Consider the following 18,723-nt stretch of genomic DNA (forward strand, 5'->3'; position numbering starts at 1 on the left):
CACCAGCTGCAGCTTCCGGGTTTGGCACAAAGGCAGCCCCATGTAGAGGGCATTACAGTAATCCAGTCTTGAGGTGACCATTGCATGGATCACTGTTGCTAAGTCATGACACTCCAGGAAGGGGGCCAACTGCCTCACCCGTCTGAGATGAAAAAACGTGGATTTGGCAGTGGTTGCTATGTGGGCCTCCATTAACAATGAAGGCTCCAGTAGAACCCCCAAGCTCTTGACTCTGTGTGCCGCTTTCAGTGACACACCATCAAAAACTGGGAGGGGGATTTCTCTTCCTGGAGTGCCACGACCCAAGTAAAGGACCTCCGTCTTCATTGGATTCAGCTTCAACCTACTCAGCCTGAGCCAACCTGCCACGGCTTGCAATGCTAGGTCCAGATTTTGTGGGATGCAGTCAGGCTGACTGTCCATTAGTAGATAGAGCTGGGTGTCATCTGTATATTGATGACACCCAAGCCCTCCGGGCAATTTGGGCAAGGAGGCGCATGTAGATGTTAAATAACATCAGCGAGAGGACTGCCCCTTGCGGCACCCCACAATCTAGTGAGTGCCTCTGGGACAGCTCTCCCCCAATTGCCACCCTTTGTCCCCATCCATCAAGGAAGGAGGAAAGCCACTGTAAGGCCAGCCCCCTGATCCCTGTGTTGGCAAGCCAGTGGGTCAGTAACTGATGGTCGACCGTGTCGAACGCAGCTGACAGATCTAATCACATCAGCACCGCCACGCCACCTCGGTCCAGATGCCGCTGGAGGTCATCTACTAAAGTGACCAGCACTGTCTCCATCCCATGACCCGGGCGGAAGCTGGACTGGTAAGGATCTAAGATGTGAAATGTTGTTCAGTGGCCTTTTTGATATCAAATGCAAGCAGTCTGGTTCCATTTTGGTTCAAATTAAGCCCATCTCTTTTGGACAGAGTCAGCTTCTCTCCAAAATTTCCCCACAGATCTAAACCTTTCCTCCCAAAACTATTGTTCTGTTACCAGCTTTGTGATTATCTATGGCTTTAAGGATACACACAACACTCACCTTGTGTTGTCTGTGCAGGGTGTATCATTTGAATTTTCTGTTCCTGGCACCTACATACCTCAGGCATCCTGTTTCTGCCATGTTCTTCCTGCTGATGTCATTGAGTTTTGGAAAAGACAGTCTCAGAAGAAGCAGGATAGCATCACTCAGAGATGTTCTACACAAGCATGGTTATTCTTTGCTTTTGCAAACTTTCCAAGCATATATGGATGCCCTGAGATAGTGAGAGATAATCAGAAAACATTTTTTTTTAATCACAGCTCATTGCCACAAGTACAGACAGGGTTTGGAGTGTAGATGAGGCTTCCTGTTGGTGGAAGCAGAAAGGGGAAAATTGAAGCCACGGGACATCACTGCTCTCATTCCATTCATATAATTCCACCAATTTTCTCTGAAAGGGTGTAAACATTCTAAACCATCATGTGTGGGGGTGGGGCGGGGGTGTCAATGGAGCACCCAGCAAACATCCCAACAAGGCTAAAAGCAGAAACATCAATTTCAGCCTTGTCAGGTCTTTTTCTTTTAATGTCCCTTACAAATACAGCACTTAAATAAAGCCTGGATTGGGTATTTTCTCTTTTTGTTACAGGAAGCGAATGTGGCTATTCCACAGGAGGATTTGCTTTCAATATGTCATCAGCAGTTCAAAATCATTACACCAGCTGCCACACATGTGAAACTGTATACCACAATTGTGTCTCAGTGCTCATGTGATTTTATTTATTTACATATCAGCATGGCGTAGTGGTTAGAGTCTCCAAGTTATCCACAGGCATCTGATGAGAATTACACAGGTACACCTCCACTCTCCTCTGTGCACTGAAAGAGCATTTCTGCTGCTTTGCCCATACTGTTCTATATTTAATATTTTAAAGGATCCTGATCCTTGTGTGATCTGAAAGTTACTTTGGATCAGATTTTTTTTTTTTTTTTGCCACCAAGTCACAGCTGACTTAAGGGGTTTCAAGGCAAGAGATGTTCAGAAGTGGTTTGCCATTGCCTGCCTCCGGTAGCCCATGAGATTGGACAGAAAGAATGGTGGCTAGTTGTTTATGCATTGTCAAAGTTGTTCTTTGCCATTGTCAATAGCTGCAGGAAAATCTTTAATTTCTTTTTATCAAATCCCAGAAAAAATGCTAGCACCAAAACTGTTTTAAATCATTTTAAATTGTTTTAAAATTATTTAATCGATACTAATTATTGTTAAAAATTTTAAATTGTTGCTTACTGTTTTATTGTTTTAGTTGAATGTTGTTAGCCTGCTTCGGTGGGGAGGGCAGGATATAAATTTGAGAAATAAATAAATAAACTAGTAAGTCACCAGGTCCAGATGGCATACATCCAAGAGTTCTGAAAGAACTCAAAGTTGAACTTGTGAATCTTCTGACAAAAATCTGTAATCTTTCATTGAAATCTGCCTCCATTCCCGAGGACTGGAAGGTAGCAAATGTCACCCCCATCTTTAAAAAGGGTTCCAGAGGAGATCCGGGAAATTACAGGCCAGTCAGTCTGACTTCAATACCGGGAAAGTTGGTAGAAACCATTATCAAGGACAAAATGAGTAGGCACATTGATGAACACGGGTTATTGAGGAAGACTCAGCATGGGTTCTGCAAAGGAAGATCTTGCCTCACTAACCTGTTACAGTTCTTTGAGGGGGTGAACAAACATGTGGACAAAGGAGACCCAATAGATGTTGTTTACCTTGACTTCCAGAAAGCTTTTGATAAAGTTCCTCATCAAAGGCTCCTTAGAAAGCTTGAGAGTCATGGAGTAAAAGGACAGGTCCTCTTGTGGATCAAAAACTGGCTAATTAATAGGAAGCAGAGAGTGAGTATAAATGGGCGGTCTTCACAGTGGAGGACGGTAAGCAGTGGGGTGCCACAGGGCTCAGTACTGGGTCCCATGCTCTTTAACTTGTTCATAAATGATTTGGATTTGGGAGTGAGCAGTGAAGTGGCCAAGTTTGCAGATGACACTAAATTGTTCAGGGTGGTGAAAACCAGAGAGGATTGTGAGGAACTCCAAAGGGATCTGTTGAGGCTGGGTGAGTGGGCGTCAACGTGACAGATGAGGTTCAATGTGGCCAAGTGCAAAGTAATGCACATTGGGGCCAAGAATCCCAGCTACAAATACAAGTTGATGGGGTGTGAACTGGCAGAGACTGACCAAGAGAGAGATCTTGGGGTCGTGGTAGATAACTCACTGAAAATGTCAAGACAGTGTGCGATTGCAATAAAAAAGGCCAACACCATGCTGGGAATTGAAAACAAATAGGCCAGTATCATAATGCCCCTGTATAAATCGGTGGTGCGGTCTCATACTGTGTGCAATTCTGGTCACTGCACATCAAAAAGGATATTATAGCATTGGAAGAAGTGCAGAAAAGGGCAACTAGAATGATTAAAGGGTTGGAACCCTTTCCCTATGAAAAAAGGTTAAAACTCTTGGGGCTCTTTAGCTTGGAGAAACGTTGACTGCGGGGTGACATGATAGAGGTTTACAAGATAATGCATGGGATGGAGAAAGTAGAGAAAGAAGTACTTTTCTCCCTTTCTCACAATACAAGAACTCGTGGACATTTGATGAAATTGTTATCACCTTTAAAGCCCTATATGGCCGAGGACCAGCCTACCTGAAGGACCGTCTCTCCCCGTATGAACCCCAGAGAGCACTGAGGTCAGTAGGAAAGAACAGACTGACTACCCCTGGGCCAAGACAAATCAAACTACAGAACACTCGCTTTCGGGCCTTTTCGGCCGCAGCCCCACATCTCTGGAACCAACTCCCAGAGGAGGTGCGGGCCCTGCGGAACCTTGATCAGTTCCGCAGGGCCTGCAAGACCACCCTTTTTAAATTAGCTTATGAATAACTGAATTATACTGACAACGAAGAAAATCCGCCATCAGCATCAACTAGAAGAGCGTCAAGGATAGCGTTATAATATGTTTTAGTTAATTGTTTTAATCAGGTTTTTAAGGTTAATTAATGTTTAATTTAATGTTTCTAATGTAACTGTTTTATTGTTGGTGCACCATTGGTCACCGTATTGTTAGCCGCCCTGAGCCTGCTTCGGCAGGGGAGGGCGGGGTACAAATAAAATTTATTATTATTATTATTATTAAATTGCTGAGCAGTCAGGTTAAAACGGATAAAAGGAAGTACTTCTTCACCCAAAGGGTGATTAACATGTGGAATTCACTGCACAGAAGGTGGTGGCGGCCACAAGCATAGCCACCTTCAAGAGGGGGTTAGATAAAAATATGGATCAGAGGTCCATCAGTGGCTATTAGCCACAGTTTGTAGATATATGTGTGTGTGTGTGTATAATTTTTTTGGCCACTGTATGACAGAGTGTTGGACTGGATGAGCCATTGGCCTGATCCAACATGGCTTCTCTTATGTTCTTATAAAAACTCTGCTTGTCCTTCATAGCTGTTTTTGTAGCTGTGGTTGACCAGATATGTGAACTGAACTGATGAAGCAGTATTAACATAAACTATGGAAGTTGGGTTTCCGTTGAACAAACATATCTTTTACAGCAATGAAATCAATCTATTCCCTTCCTGATATTCAGAACTCTGTACCCAACCTGGACATAATGCAAACTGCTCATCTCCAGCCATACTTGTCTTCCCACCAGCAATGATGCCGAAGAAAATACTCAGTTCCATTGTTTTCATATTATGTTGGAGAGTTCAAACCATACATTCATTTAGTTCTATTTTGTTATAGCTGTTATATTTTGTGTCTTCAAATGAACAGTTTTTAAGGGCAAGAATATATTTTGAGCGTCCCTTCAAAAGGTCAATGAAATTACCATCTTGTCTGGTATTTACATGGAATACTTAAGGTTGTGCACAAAAACTATGATGCTCACACCTCCTCCTGCTAAACTGAATATAGTAAGGAGCCCAAAAACATACATATAATTTCTATGTCATTAGGTCATATTTCACTGAATTTTATTCCCAGGCTGTTCTGATAAATAGATAGGGTCCGTGAATAGTACAGAATGATAGTCTCAGTGTCTGGTTTCTGCAGTATTATCCCTTACCTGTCCTCGACTTTACATATTTTTTCCTCAGTTGAGTTCAGCCCTTCCCTCCATACTAAGGTCTATTTCTAAGCAAGGTTGCTGAGAGGGGGGACCAGAGAAAAAAATCCGGGGGCAAATGCCATCTTAGAAAATTGTGGAGACTTTGAGTCCCAGTTTGAACTGTTATAAAATTGAGATTACAATTCAGTCTTTGAATAATTCATAGTGGATAATCCCTTTCCTGAGGAAATTTACATGAAACAGACCTACCAAGTCAACTGTCTATTGCAAGGGATTTACACCCTATGAGGGATTTACACACCTTTGGCACTGGACATTTAATTGAGAAGACATTCGTTCTCCTTTGTCCCGTTGTCAGGGGCTTTGGTCCATCAATATATTGTTGTGATTCTTGAACTTTGTGATTCTGAACTCATTGTTCTTTGTGAATGTGTATTTTGTTACAAGAACACACTGAAGAGCTCCGCTCCAGCATTGCATTGTTCATCTTTACTGAATTTATAAAATGTTGATTTACAAGTTTAAATACAAAGTACTGAAATAAGTTTAAGTATTGTTGTATAAACTGTGCTTAGTAATCTGTCACAAGTACTTATGGGTTTTCATTGACAGTCTTGTATTGTGACTTCTCATTCTCTGTACCCACCGGGAGACTGGCATGATCCCTAGGGGCCAGCTGTGGAGCTTGCCTTTCTTTCTTGGTCTATCTTTTAATCCACTTTGCAAATGGCTGCCACTGACCTTTGGATGCATAATTTTTGTTCTAAATTGTGAAACATAACCATGCCTTCTTGTAAGCTTGTTGTAAATCTCTTTGATTAGGTGTTGTTCCCCTCTCCATAGGACAAATTCCAAAGGGCTATAGGAGCAGGCCCAGTAGAATATTTGTCACAGTGTGTTGGTCTTGAAGGTGCCACATAAAGATGTTCTGCCAACCTCCTCCAGAAGGTTAGGAACTATTATATGTTTCCCGTGATGAGAAAAACCACAGTACAAATGCTGAAAGGCGCTTTCCTCTTCCGTCCTGAGAAGAGATTCTGTGGACTGAACGGTCTGTGCAGCTGCCCAGGTATTAGGTCTCCAGAGGCACCGATATTCTTTACAACTGTGTGTACCGCTGACCTGACTTGAACCCCCCCCCCCCCATGTACATATTGTTAACGACCTTTATGTAATTCGGATATATTTTTCTCGCTTTTCCCGCGTTTTTTCAAGAGAAAGTGTCTTATGAGCCAGGCTTCTCCGCCTCGCCTCAGCGCATTTTCCTTGGAAAGCCTCGGAACGGGCGCGCGCGCCCCCATGCGGGCAGCGAAGTTCTCTAACTGCAAAGCCATCCTTCTAAGACAAAGCAGCCCTCCACACACCGCCCTCCCCCAGCTCCGTCACAACTACCCGCGCCAGAAATCAGAAGAGCGAGTCCAGGGGCACGCGCTACACTGACGGACAGGTGAAGAAACCAATCGAACACCAAGATTGGTGGGGCGGGGGGGGGGAGAGCCCTGGAGTTGGCAATCCAGAATACGTGAACGTGCGAAGGGACCACCGTTTGCAAAGCGGTAGAGAGCCCGGAAGGGAGAAGGGAAATCGAAAAAGGTGGGCGGGGCCGCTCACATGCCCACCCCACAGTGGGAACCAATGAAGGCGGGAAATATTCCTATACGTTATTGAATCTTCTCTTCCCGGGTCCTGCGTGCTGTGTGTTACGATTGGCTGCGGTGACTCGAGGTCGTGCTGCCATTGGGTGGCCTGAGTTCCGGCTTCAAGGAGCGAGAGGAGTAACGTTCCCGGAAGTTCTATTGAAATGTTCTAAAAATCATAAGAGATGGTGAGGTTTAAGAACAGGTGAGTTTGTGTGGAGGGATATTTGGCTAAAGGTGTGTTTGCAGATAAAGTTATTATTTTGTAAGCTTATTCTGGATGCATGAGAAGAGCTGTGTTGGGTTATCAGACCAAATTAGCCTGTCTAGTATAGTAGTATGTTAGCGGCGTATGAATGCTCTGCCTCATGTCTTGTCGGTACGTAAGGGATACTTCTATGCATGGAAGGCACAAATTTGTAATTTTATGAAAATTATTTTTATTAAGGTGAAAAAATCCAACAATTTACATACCGTGCCCTCCAAATCCTTTTTTGGTTATACTTTATCCTGCCTGCCCTCCATCGACTCAAGGGGCAGCAACATGTATAATTCTCCCTCATTTTGTCCCTGTACCAGCCCTGTGTGGTGGGTAGGGCTAAGAAAGAGTGATTGCCCTTAGGTTATCATATGCATTTTTCATAGTAAAAGGTGGGAGGGGAACCCGAGTCTCCCCGAGTCGAGATCAGCAATTCTGATCATTATGTTATGGGGTCGCAGTGCTATTCAAATCTTGTCACAATGACCCTTTACATTTTGTTGTATAAAGTATCACTTCTTTTTTTTGTACATTCTGAACTTCTGCTGAAATTGATCCAATTTCACTGAGTTATGTTTAATCCTAGTATAGGGAGAAATAGAAGTGTTGCTACCTCTCCCCCCAGTGTGCATAACTATAGACTTGTTTAGTTTCACTTGTTTAGTTTACAGACTTTAGTTTCACCCTCCCCCCCCCCCAAAAAAAAAGCCATGAAATACATTGCCAGTGGTTATAGACAGTATAATCAGTCTCCTTGTTTTGCTGTTTTATTCATTGACTTTTTGTCTGTTTTAATTCCGGTCTGCTTGTGTAACTGATCAGGTTTTTATATGGCTTTTAATGTCTTTATATAGTTGGTAGTTGTGTTTTCATGTTGTTGAGTGCCTTCAGCTGACAAGCATAGAATATAACTAAAATAGTTAGCAAGAGTTATATTCTTATGCCATTAGCTAGTTGGTTGGGCCTGGGAAGGTTAGCTTAATTTTCAGTGCATGTTGTATAATTGTATTTTTCTCTCCATCGATTTTTAAAAAGAGAAAGAAGACAATTTATAAATGTGCCATAATTTATAAATTGATGGTGCGGTCTCATTTGGAATACTGTGTACAATTCTGGTCACCGCACCTCAAAAAGGATATTACAGCATTGGAAAAAGTGCAGAAAAGAACAACTAGAATGATTAAAGGTTTGGAACACTTTCCTTATGAAGAAAGGTTAAAACCCTTGGGGCTCTTTAGCTTGGAGAAAAGTCGACTGCGGGGTGACATGATAGAGGTTTACAAGATTATGCATGGGGTGGAGAAAGTAGAGAAAGAAGTACTTTTCTCCCTTTCTTACAATACAAGAACTCGTGGGCATTCAATGAAATTGCTGAGCAGTCAGGTTAAAACAGATAAAAGAAGTACTTCTTCATCCAAAGGGTGATTAACATGTGGAATTCACTGCCACAGGAGGTGGTGGTAGCTACAAGCATAGCCAGCTTTAAGAGGGGACTGGATAAGAATATGGAGCAGAGGTCCATCAGTGGCTATTAGCCACAGTATGTATGTATGTGTATATGTGTCTGTGTGTACACACACATACACACACACACACACATATATATTGGCCACTGTGTGACACAGAGTGTTGGACTGGATGAGCCATTGGCCTGATCCAACATGGCTTCTCTTATGTTCTTAATCAAACAGTGCTCACCTATCCATTTACCAAAATGTTGGTGTAGTTTTATTCTGTCTTTTCTCCCAAATTCCAGAGTTCTTTTGGACTAGTTTGATAATGTGTAAACTTATGCTAAGGTTTGCTTCTAATTTAGTGTCCATTAGAAGTTGTTTGAGTCAAAGGTGGTGCGGAACTATAGATCAAAGTTTGAGTTTCAGCATAAGATTGAGTTTCAGCATAAACAAGCCTGAGGTAGATGCAGGTTGTGATCCAAATGTTTCCTCCCACAAGATGAAATAATTTCCCATAGATCCTTTTCCAGGATTTGTAAAATACACCTAACTTCTCCCTGTTGGTGTGACAAGCTGCCTTCTCATTACCTCTACAGGTACTTCCTCTGTGAGATTATCTCTGAAGACTCACGCTTTCAGCAATGCATTGATGAATGGGCTGTGCACAATACAGTGAAGAATGTCATTGCAAGAATTCATGGAGACTTTGGGCTTGCTTGCTGCTCCATTGCATTCTCAGGTCTGGTTTGTGATGCTTTGCAGTCAGGAGCTACATCTGATTCCTATCTTCAAGGAAATCTGTTCTTGCCCTCTCCTCTCCTTCACCCCTAAATCACTTTACAGGTCTGCGCCTGTCCCTCTCCTTTGGAGAATATCTAAGACTTAAATATGCTAGTGGGTAGCAATAACTTGCCCAGATGGCGTTGCACTTACTGAGCCCTGGCTACTGCTTGGGGATTGCCTGTGAGGGCCTGCCTTGGCTCTGATGTGTTAATAATTGGTGTCTAGCAACTGAAGAATTTGTTTCATGAAGAAAGTGTAAGGTATATCTACTGCTACTTCTGAACTGTTTGTCCAATCTTGTGCTGGCGCAATAGCCACAGGTCTTGGCAACTAGTTTTTTAAACAATTGGAGGAATTACTGAACTGAAAACCATCCACCACCCTTTCTTGCCTCTGCAAGAAGCTCTGCAACCCTAATAATTTCCAGACACCATTCTTCAGGCAAAAACCTACAACTTTAGCTCTCATATGTCACTGATGAAACTGCCAAGGTCATTACCGTTCAGACTGATGGTACCTGTCCCATTATCAGCTTGCTCTCAGTAGACATGGCCTTCTTCACATCCCATATTTGAGGTTACACATGCACATTCATCCAAAGCTAATCTGTGGAGCATTATTCTCTTCTCTTTTTCCCCAGTGAAGTATCTCAATGCCTACACAGGGATAGTTCTTTTGTGCTGCCGGAAAGATTTTCATCGGCTTCTCTGGTCATCTCTGCCTTTTATAACTCACTTAGAGAGCAGGAACCAACGTTATCCATGTTCCTTTAACACGCTGCATGTTGGAGGTGAGCTCTTTTGCTTGGGTTTTTCCATTCCAACAGTATAGCTCCTTAAGCCAGTGCTCCTGTGTGCTCTGAAGTCTGCTGCCTTAGACAGTCTGAATTGTTTCATTTTGTTTAATGTCAGGACAGCAGAGAGAAGACGATGACTGCAGATTTATACCCCGCCCTTCTCTCTGAATCAGAGACTCAGAATGGCTTACAATCTCCTATGTCTTCTCCCCCCACAACAGACATCCCATGAGGTGGATGGGGCTGAGAGGGCTCTCACAGCAGCTGCCCTTTCAAGGACAACTTCCTGCAATAGCTATGGCTAACCCAAGGCCATTCCAGCAGGTGCAGGTGGAGGAGTGGGGAATCAAACCTGGTTCTCCCAGATAAGAGTCCGCACACTTAACCACTACACCAAACAGAAAGGAAAGGGTTAATGCCTCTGAATGTATGGGCAGGTGCAGCCAGACCGGTCAGAGATGAGACCTTCTAGTATTTGGGTCTGCCTTCTGAGAACAGTAAGTCTGGATTATAGAACTTTAGGCCTGGAACAAAGATACAACTGTGGAATCTTATTACCTCTGCATTCAGCAATGGATTGCAAGTGATCATGTTCAACAGCTCAAAGGTATTTATGTAACTGGCAATTCTCCAGCTGGCTAGCATATTCTCTCCTTCCCTTGTACTTCCCAAGAGTGAAGAAATTAGGAATGTTTTATGAAGGCTTGAAGTGCATTGTATGCTCTAAATGTTTTTTGTGGCGTTCTTCCCCAAGGTTTTGTCCTAGAGTTCTGTTTTATGGTTCAATTAATTACTAGATGACTGTTTTTAAGAGTCTGTGGAATTGTTGACTCACCTGTGGAATTGTTGGCTTTTTTTTCTCCTTTTCCAGCTACAATAAGAACATGTCAGAAATTCCTAATTCAGTACAACAGGAACCAGCTACTGGTGTTGCTGCGCAACTGCACCAATGAAGGTAACTAGCTGTGCAAACTAGGACAAGTTCTATCTATCTAGTAATATGACTATTGCCTTAAGCTGAAGTTAGAACCAAAAATTTTAAAAGACCTTACTCAGTATTATTTCTTTTATATTTGATTATTGCACCTATGAATTTTGCCACTGATGAAAGGGTGACATGATCATTTGTATCCGATAGTAACTATGACACTTGAGCTCACGCATTTAGCAATTCCATATTTTTAAGTAAAGAGATGACTAAATTAGCCCTCAATTCATTAAATATAGGGCACTCTAAAATTATACATTCGATAGTTTCGATTTTATCATATGAGCATCTGCATGATCTATCAGAGTATGCTACTCTATTATATCTGCCCTCCAAAACCAAGGGAAGAATGAACATATATATGAACATATGAAGCTGCCTTCTACTGAATCAGACCCTGGGTCCATCAAAGTTAGTATTGTCTACTCAGACTGGCAGCGGCTCTCCAGGGTCTCAGGCTGAGGTTTTTCACACCTATTTGCCTGGACCCTTTTTAGTTGGAGATGCCGGGGATTAAACCTGGGACCGTCTGCTTACCAAGCAGATGCTCTATCACTGAGCCATTGTCCCTCCCCAGTGTTCGTTCTTGCAAAAAAAACCTCCTCTTAGTTTGGGACTGACAACTAATAAAAATATTTGGCAGTTGTATCAGAAGGGCAATTCCTAAGTGGAGTTATGAACAATACCCTGCACGCCCTAAGAGCGTAACATCCAGCTTCCTTACAGACTTTTTTGTCTTGTGTCTTTTGTTTCTGTATTCTTAATCATGTTATTACTAGACATTTCCATTTTCCAATAGTTGGTCCCATTGGCTAAAATGTGTATCTGTCTGGATAAGCCCAATTAGATCATTCCTCAGATTTTAAAACTTTAAAGACATTGGAAAAAAGTTATACTGGATGGAATCTATTTTTCTAGAAACAGCCTAAATCTAAATTTCCACACCATACAGGAATTGGTTTAGAATTTTAGCATTGTATACCTTTAAGGCCGAGGGGACAAATTCATCTTCTGATGAGTAGAAGTATTTACAATTGTCCTCCCTACTCTTAAGGCTGTGTTCCTTGCTAGATTCAATTAAAATGGGGTGTCTGGAAGGAACATCTCTTAAATGGGACAGCAGCCAAAGTGCAACACGTAAGGTGAATGGGGGTTGTAAGTGCTTGGTTTGAGTATAGGAATGCCCCCTCCTGAAATACATGCTCTGTCCCTTTAAACTTCTCCAAAGCTATGTCTTCATGCAAGCTGACAGGTCTGTTAAGTTTCTTCTAGGCAGGCTGCCTTCAGCATGGGTTAGAACAGAAGATTGGTATCACTTACCGTGAAGCTTCCTTCTCGGTGGACTGGCAGTGGGTCGGTCCGACTACTCGGTATAGGCTCCTCCTCCTCGTCACAGGGTCGGGTGCTCCAATCGATCCGGAGGGGGAGTGGCCTATACCACCCAGGACGCGCCAGTTGTATCCAAGCCGCATCCCCCTAATAATAAAAATTTTCACCACCTCCCCATTCACGTACAGAGACGAATAAATGAGAAGATTAGTTTATTACAGTTCAACACACCATACAAATGGCAGATTGAAAGAAAGTCACTGTTAAGCAAAGCAAAGGTAACATCCTCCCCACAGGGAAAGCACCATTGCTCCAGGATCCATCTCCAAAACTCAGGAAGCCGCTCAACCTTTAACGGGCGGGCCGGACCGACCCACTGCCAGTCCACCGAGAAGGAAGCTTCACGGTAAGTGATACCAATCTTCCATTCTCCAGTGGTCTGGACAGTGGGTCGGTCCGACTACTGGGACGTAACAAAGCTGAACATCCCCGGGCAGGACCGGCTTCCCTGGTTAGAGTGCATGCTGCAGCACACGCCTCCCAAAGGCCGCCTCCGCTGAAGCCCATTTATCCACTTTATAGTGCCTGGTAAAGGTATGTACCGATTTCCAAGTCGCTGCCTTACACACAGCTTCTAAGGACGGAAAGGACCGGTACACAGCTGATGTTGCAGCACCCCTTAGAGAATGGGCTGTGATCCCATCTGGAGGGGTTTGACCTTGGGCCTTGTAAGCCAAAACAATACACTCCCGTAGCCACCTGCTAAGGGAGGAAGTGGAGACCTGTCGGCCCTGCGACTACTTGCTAAATGAAACAAACAATGCATCAGACTTCCTCCAGTCTTTTGTGCGATCAATGTAAAAACTAAGTGCCCTCCTAACGTCTAAACAGTGCAGCTCCCTTTCCTTGGGAGACTGGGGTTTGGGACAAAAATTTGGAAGAACCAACTCCTGGGACCTATGAAAGACAGAATTAACTTTAGGAATGAAAGATGGGTCTGGCCTCAGCACCACCCTTTTATTATGGAAAACACAAAGCTCCTAGTCGACCGACAGGGCCCTTAACTCAGACACTCTCCGTGCTGTAGTGATACCCACTAGAAAAATTGTTTTTAGAGTCAGTTCCTTCAGTCCACAGGAAGCCATAGGTTCGAAGGGACGCACACACAACGCAGTTAGTACTATATTCAACTTCCACGAGGGGAATCTATGTACCTGTGGGGGCTTAAGGAGAGCAACACCCTTCAGGAACTGTTTAATGTGCGGATGCGCTGACAAGGACTTACGTCCCCGCACCCCCTGTATAGACGATATGGCCGCCACCTGACGCCGTAGCGTGCTGGTAGAAAGCCCCTTGTCTGCCCCTTCCTGAAGAAAACCTAGAATACCATTTACCTTCACCTTCATCGGATCCCACCCCCGTAAGGTAGACCACGAAGCAAAAACCTTCCAGGTGGTATTGTATATCCTATTAGTGGAACACTTACGCGATGCTAACATAGTGTCCACCACTCTGGTGCTACAACCTAGTTCCTTGAGCTGTAACCGCTCAACTTCCAAACTGTCAATTGCAACATGTCTGGTTGAGGATGAGACATGCTGCCCTGTGTCAGAAGGTCGTCCCTCCCTGGCAGCCGCCAAGGAGGCTGAATAGACGACCTCAGGAGCTCCTGGAACCATGACCGTCTCGGCCAGAAGGGAGCCACCAACACCATCTCCGCCTTTAGTTCCACCACCCTCTGTAACACCCTGGGTAATAGAGGAAGGGGTGGGAAGGCCTACACTAGTCCCGTCGGCGCTGAGGGCATCGGTTCCTTCTGCCCTTGTGTCTCTGACCTTGGCAAAGAACCTGTCCACTTGGCAATTTTCTGCCGTGGCAAACAAGTCCACCGACACAGGTCCGTACCTGTCCACTATTAGACGGAAGGTGTCCCTGTGTAACATCCACTCCGTTTGGTCCAGCCAGCGTCTGCTGAGCCAATCCGCTAGCAGATTGTCCTTCCCTGGAACATGCACCGCTTTTATTGACAGGAGATTGACTTCGGCCCACTCGAAGAGAACCTTCGCCTTGGCATGAAGTGATTTCACCCTGGTTCCTCCCTGTCGATTTACATATGCTTTGGTGGTTGAGTTGTCCGTTTTCACCAGGACATGGTGACCCCTCAGAACTGCCTGCAACCCTAACCGGATCGCCCTGAGTTCCAGGAAGTTGATACTGCGCTTCATCTCGTGAGGCTCCCACTGACCCTGGATCATTTGATCCTGTGAGTGAGCCCCCCAACCCCATAAACTGGCATCTGTAGTCATGCAAACCCTCTGACGTTCGCGAAGCGGGTAACCTGGACTGAAAAGACCCGGGTTCAACCACCACTGTAACTGGGACGTCACCTCTAATGGTAGTGTCACCAGTTTGGGAATTTTGTTCCTTATAATCTCCTGAAAAGGCCGCAGAAAAGATTGTAGGGGATGAGTGTGGAATCTGGCCCAAGACAGTAGATCCTGAAAGGATACCACCATCCCTAAAACTTGTGCTAACTTCATGACTGGCACCTTCGGTTGCTGTAACACCCCTTGCAGAAGGAGGCAAAACTTCTCCCGTCTCTCTGGGGTTAAGAAGACTCTGTCCACCTTTGTATTTATTTCCACTCCCAGATGCACTAGTATCTGAGAGGGAAGCAGATTGCTCTTCTCTAGGTTCACCACGAAGCCGTGAGAGCGCAACATGGTCACTGTCTGCTGCATGCCCTCCAGGCATTGCTGGTGGGACCCTGCCTTCACCAGAATGTCGTCCAGGGAAGGAAATAGGGCCACACCCCGCAATCTCAGCTCCGCCACCAGGGTCACCAGAATTTTTGTGAATACCCGGGGCGCAGACTGCAGACCAAACGGCAGGGCTCGATATTGAAAATGCTTCCCCCCGTAGGAGAAACGTAGAAAACTTCTGAGTGATTCCCGAATGGGAACATGCAAGTAGGCCTCTGACAGATCCAAGGAAGCCAGAAAATCCTGAGGCTGAATGGCTAGCAATACTGACCGTAGTGTCTCCATCTTGAAATGTTTTGTCAGGATGAACTCGTTGAGCCATTTCAGATCCAGAATGGTTCTGAACTCCCCGTTCTTTTTGGGAACTAAAAATATCACCAAATAGACCCCCAAACCCTGTTGAAGTACCTTGACGGCCTCCACTGCCCCTATATTCACCAAGTGCTGAATGGCCGACAACATTGCTCTGTGAGCAGATAAATCTTTTTTCCGGGGAACCCCTCGAAAATGGTTGGGGGGAAGAGAGTGGAATTCCAAGGCGTAACCTTGTTCCACTACTTCTAGAACCCACTTGTCCTGAATTGACTGATTCCAAATGTCTGTGAAAAGGGAAGGACGACCCCCTATTTTGTTTGTCGGCTGGTGAGAGGCATAGTCACTGGGATCCTCCTTTCTTGAAGGGATTTTTGGAACCCTGATCTGCCTTCCCAGAGTAATATGGTTTGGGATCACGCCCCTTCTGCTGCCACTTGCCTCTGAAGGGACGAAAGGAACCTGGTCTGGATGGTTTCTTCGAATCTCGAAAGGAAGGAAAGGACTTCCTCTGTTTCGACTCTTTACTCTTGGAAGGTAAAACCTTCTTTTTATCCTTGTTCTCAATGAGGTATCTATCTAGACCCTCCCCGAACAACAAGGCTCCTTTAAAAGGCACCGCTGCCACCCTGGCTTGGGCTGCAGTGTCTACCTCCCAATTACGCAACCAAATGTTGCGTCTGGCAGCTACCCCACATGCCATGGCCCTGGCCGCCAGTTGCATGGTGTCTAATGAACTATCTGCCACGAAGGCAGCGGATAAAGCAATCTTTTTTTTTTTTTTAACTCGTCCTTGAACTCCTTAGGAGCTCCACTGTCTGCTGCTGCCAAGTTATTAGACCACGTGCACATTGCTCTGGCAAACAATGAAGACGTAGTGGCTGCCTTGATGGCCCAAGATGTCGCTTCAAACTCTTTGTGTAAGGCCTGCTCAACCCTCCTATCACATGGATCCCTGGGTAAACCATCTGCGTCCATAGGAAGGACCGAATTGGAAATCAGGCTAGTTACAGGGTCATCCACTGTTGGTAACTTTAATCTCTTAGTAGCCTGTGGAATAAGCGAATAAAGTTTGGAGAGAACCTGTTGGTTTGCTTTAGGCTTAGTCGGACGTTCCCATTCCGCTTTGACTAAGGCAAAAAAGGCCGCAGGCAAAGGAACCCCTGTCTGAGCACTGCTCAATTTTGGCATCATCTCCCCTGAACCTGTGGGGAGATCAGGATCCAACTCCTCATTTTCTTTAGGAGTGGGTACAAAGTTGAGGGTCCTCAGTACTTTGGGAAGCAATTTTGAATAGTATTCAGAAGGAAAGAGCCTAGATTGAACAGTGTCAGTCTGCTCCTCCTTGTCTGACAGTTCACCCTCCTCCTTATCTGACTGCTCAGAGTTTTCTGATTCCTCAGCTGAGCTCAAGAGGGGGGAATCCAAACCCAAAGGAGGCTTGATCTTAGAGCGTCCTTCCATAGTGTCACTGGGACTAGTATCTCTGCCCCTTTTCCCTCCATCCTTCTTTTTTGGTTATAGGGAAGCAGGGGAGTCCAGCTGCTGACGAAGGTCCTGTCCCAACTCTTTTAGCAGCTCTTTCTTAAGCCAAAGGACTAAATTTGACTTGGCATCCTCTCTTGTGAGGTCAAGATTCTGAGCCTCCTGTTGAGGAGTCAGAGCCCCAGACAGAAGAGGTAGATCACATTCGCTGTGTGAGTTGCTGTGAGAGCTAGTCGCCATTTTGTAGCTTCTCACGTCCCTATAAGGGAAGGAAAGGCAAAAGCAACTAAAAAAGAAGCGGGAAAAGGCTCAGAATGGAAGACAGAATGTCTCCGTTGCGCCCTCTATTGGGTGTTTTGGTATCTTGCCTTCCAGTCAGGAACAAACCCCCTCAGAGGCCTCTCTCTCTCACTCCTTTGCCAAGCCTATACGACTAGGCAGTCCGAAGGAGAGACAACGCGGGCAGCCTGGGGACCCATCTGAAGCCCCGTGGACTCGCGCGCAGCCCTGTTGCTGTAGGGCGGCTTACCGTGCTGCTTCTGCACTTGCCGCCTCTCTTTCCTTCCGGCTTGGTTCCAATCGCGACTGCGAGGGAACGAAGCGCTGCGGGCGTCTGCCGTTCGCTCAAGGTCTACTCGTGAGTAGACCCTGCAGACTGCCACCACCGGTGTTGTTGGGACCGATCCCAACGCTTCCGGTCTGTTTTGTTTCAGTAATCCGGATCTTCTGCGCTTCTCAGCAAGCGCCTGGAGAAAAACCGTCCTGCCTCGTGCAGGGCCGGGAGAAGAACTGGCGCGTCCTGGGTGGTATAGGCCACTCCCCCTCCGGATCGATTGGAGCACCCGACCCTGTGACGAGGAGGAGGAGCCTATACCCAGTAGTCGGACCGACCCACTGTCCAGACCACCGGAGAAGAGTGTTGCTGCTATGTAAACATTTTCTTGTTTCAGGAAGGTGCAGTGTGATAGTTTAGCTTTGAAGAATTGTGGCATACAGCCCAGAGTGCAGAAAACCCACATACCACATGTGGTTCAGAGTGCAGTATTCAGCTTCCTTGGAAACTTTTTTGAAAGCAAGCTTCTAGCACTTCCAGACATGCTTCAGTGAATGTGGCCAAGGGCTGCTGCAATGTCGAAGGATGGCATGTAGTTTCTTTGACCAAAACTAGAATTATACAGAATATATTTTGCATGATTTTTCCATTTATACTTATTTTACAGAACTATTCCCTGTAGCTGTTTTAAAACAAGGACTTCATCTGAATGGATAAAAATAAAAGCCCTTCATAGTGGCTTTTGAATTTCAATGTGAGAGAACAGTCGGTAATGTGAGACTGTAGGGCCTCAACCAACAAGCATGAGCCTTAGGGCCGCTTCCCCAAATTGTCTGCCATGCTTTTGAACACTCAAATAGACTGATTTACAGACTGTTTTGTGAACTGATGTTATCCAGTTTTTTGTTGCAGCAGATAGACAAGCTATCCAGAAGTCAGTACAGAGCTGTATGGTTGTAGAAGAGGAACAGTTTCACAGTAAGGATGAAGAAAGTGATGACGACAGCATGAAATGACTCTCGGGTTCCTTTTTGAGCAAGCACTGATATTGAAGAAACCATTTTCCCTACCACTCCGCCTTTGGGGAAGAAAAATAAAGAATTTATGAAAAAATGCAACCCAGCTTATAGCATACCTGTAATAAATACAGAGGAGTAAATATCTTAAAATGCATCCTTTTTAAGATGCTGCAGGAGACACAATGTATTATTCTAACCTTTTTATTGGACCAGCAGTAACCATTGCCTATAATGTAAAGCTTTGTG

The 18,723-nt window shown here is 44.9% G+C and overlaps 1 protein-coding gene across 2 annotated transcripts; it reads left to right on the forward strand.

Moving 5' to 3' along the window:
• Window positions 1–6,453: 6,453 nt before the first annotated feature.
• POP5 (POP5 homolog, ribonuclease P/MRP subunit) lies at window positions 6,454–18,576 on the forward strand. Of its 2 annotated transcripts, none has more exons than XM_060249690.1 (5): window positions 6,454–6,942; window positions 9,047–9,189; window positions 9,874–10,023; window positions 10,901–10,984; window positions 18,371–18,576. In XM_060249690.1, the coding sequence occupies exons 1-5, from the start codon at window positions 6,923–6,925 to the stop codon at window positions 18,472–18,474; spliced, it is 501 nt and encodes a 166-aa protein (XP_060105673.1). In that variant the 5' UTR covers window positions 6,454–6,922; the 3' UTR covers window positions 18,475–18,576. The 2 variants fall into 2 exon arrangements, with proteins under 2 accessions (XP_060105673.1, XP_060105674.1); XM_060249691.1 differs by having other exon boundaries at window positions 18,374–18,576.
• Window positions 18,577–18,723: the final 147 nt, after the last annotated feature.

The sequence above is a fragment of the Heteronotia binoei genome, chromosome 11, assembly GCF_032191835.1.
Source record: "Heteronotia binoei isolate CCM8104 ecotype False Entrance Well chromosome 11, APGP_CSIRO_Hbin_v1, whole genome shotgun sequence".
Classification (NCBI taxonomy): Eukaryota; Metazoa; Chordata; class Lepidosauria; order Squamata; family Gekkonidae; genus Heteronotia; species Heteronotia binoei.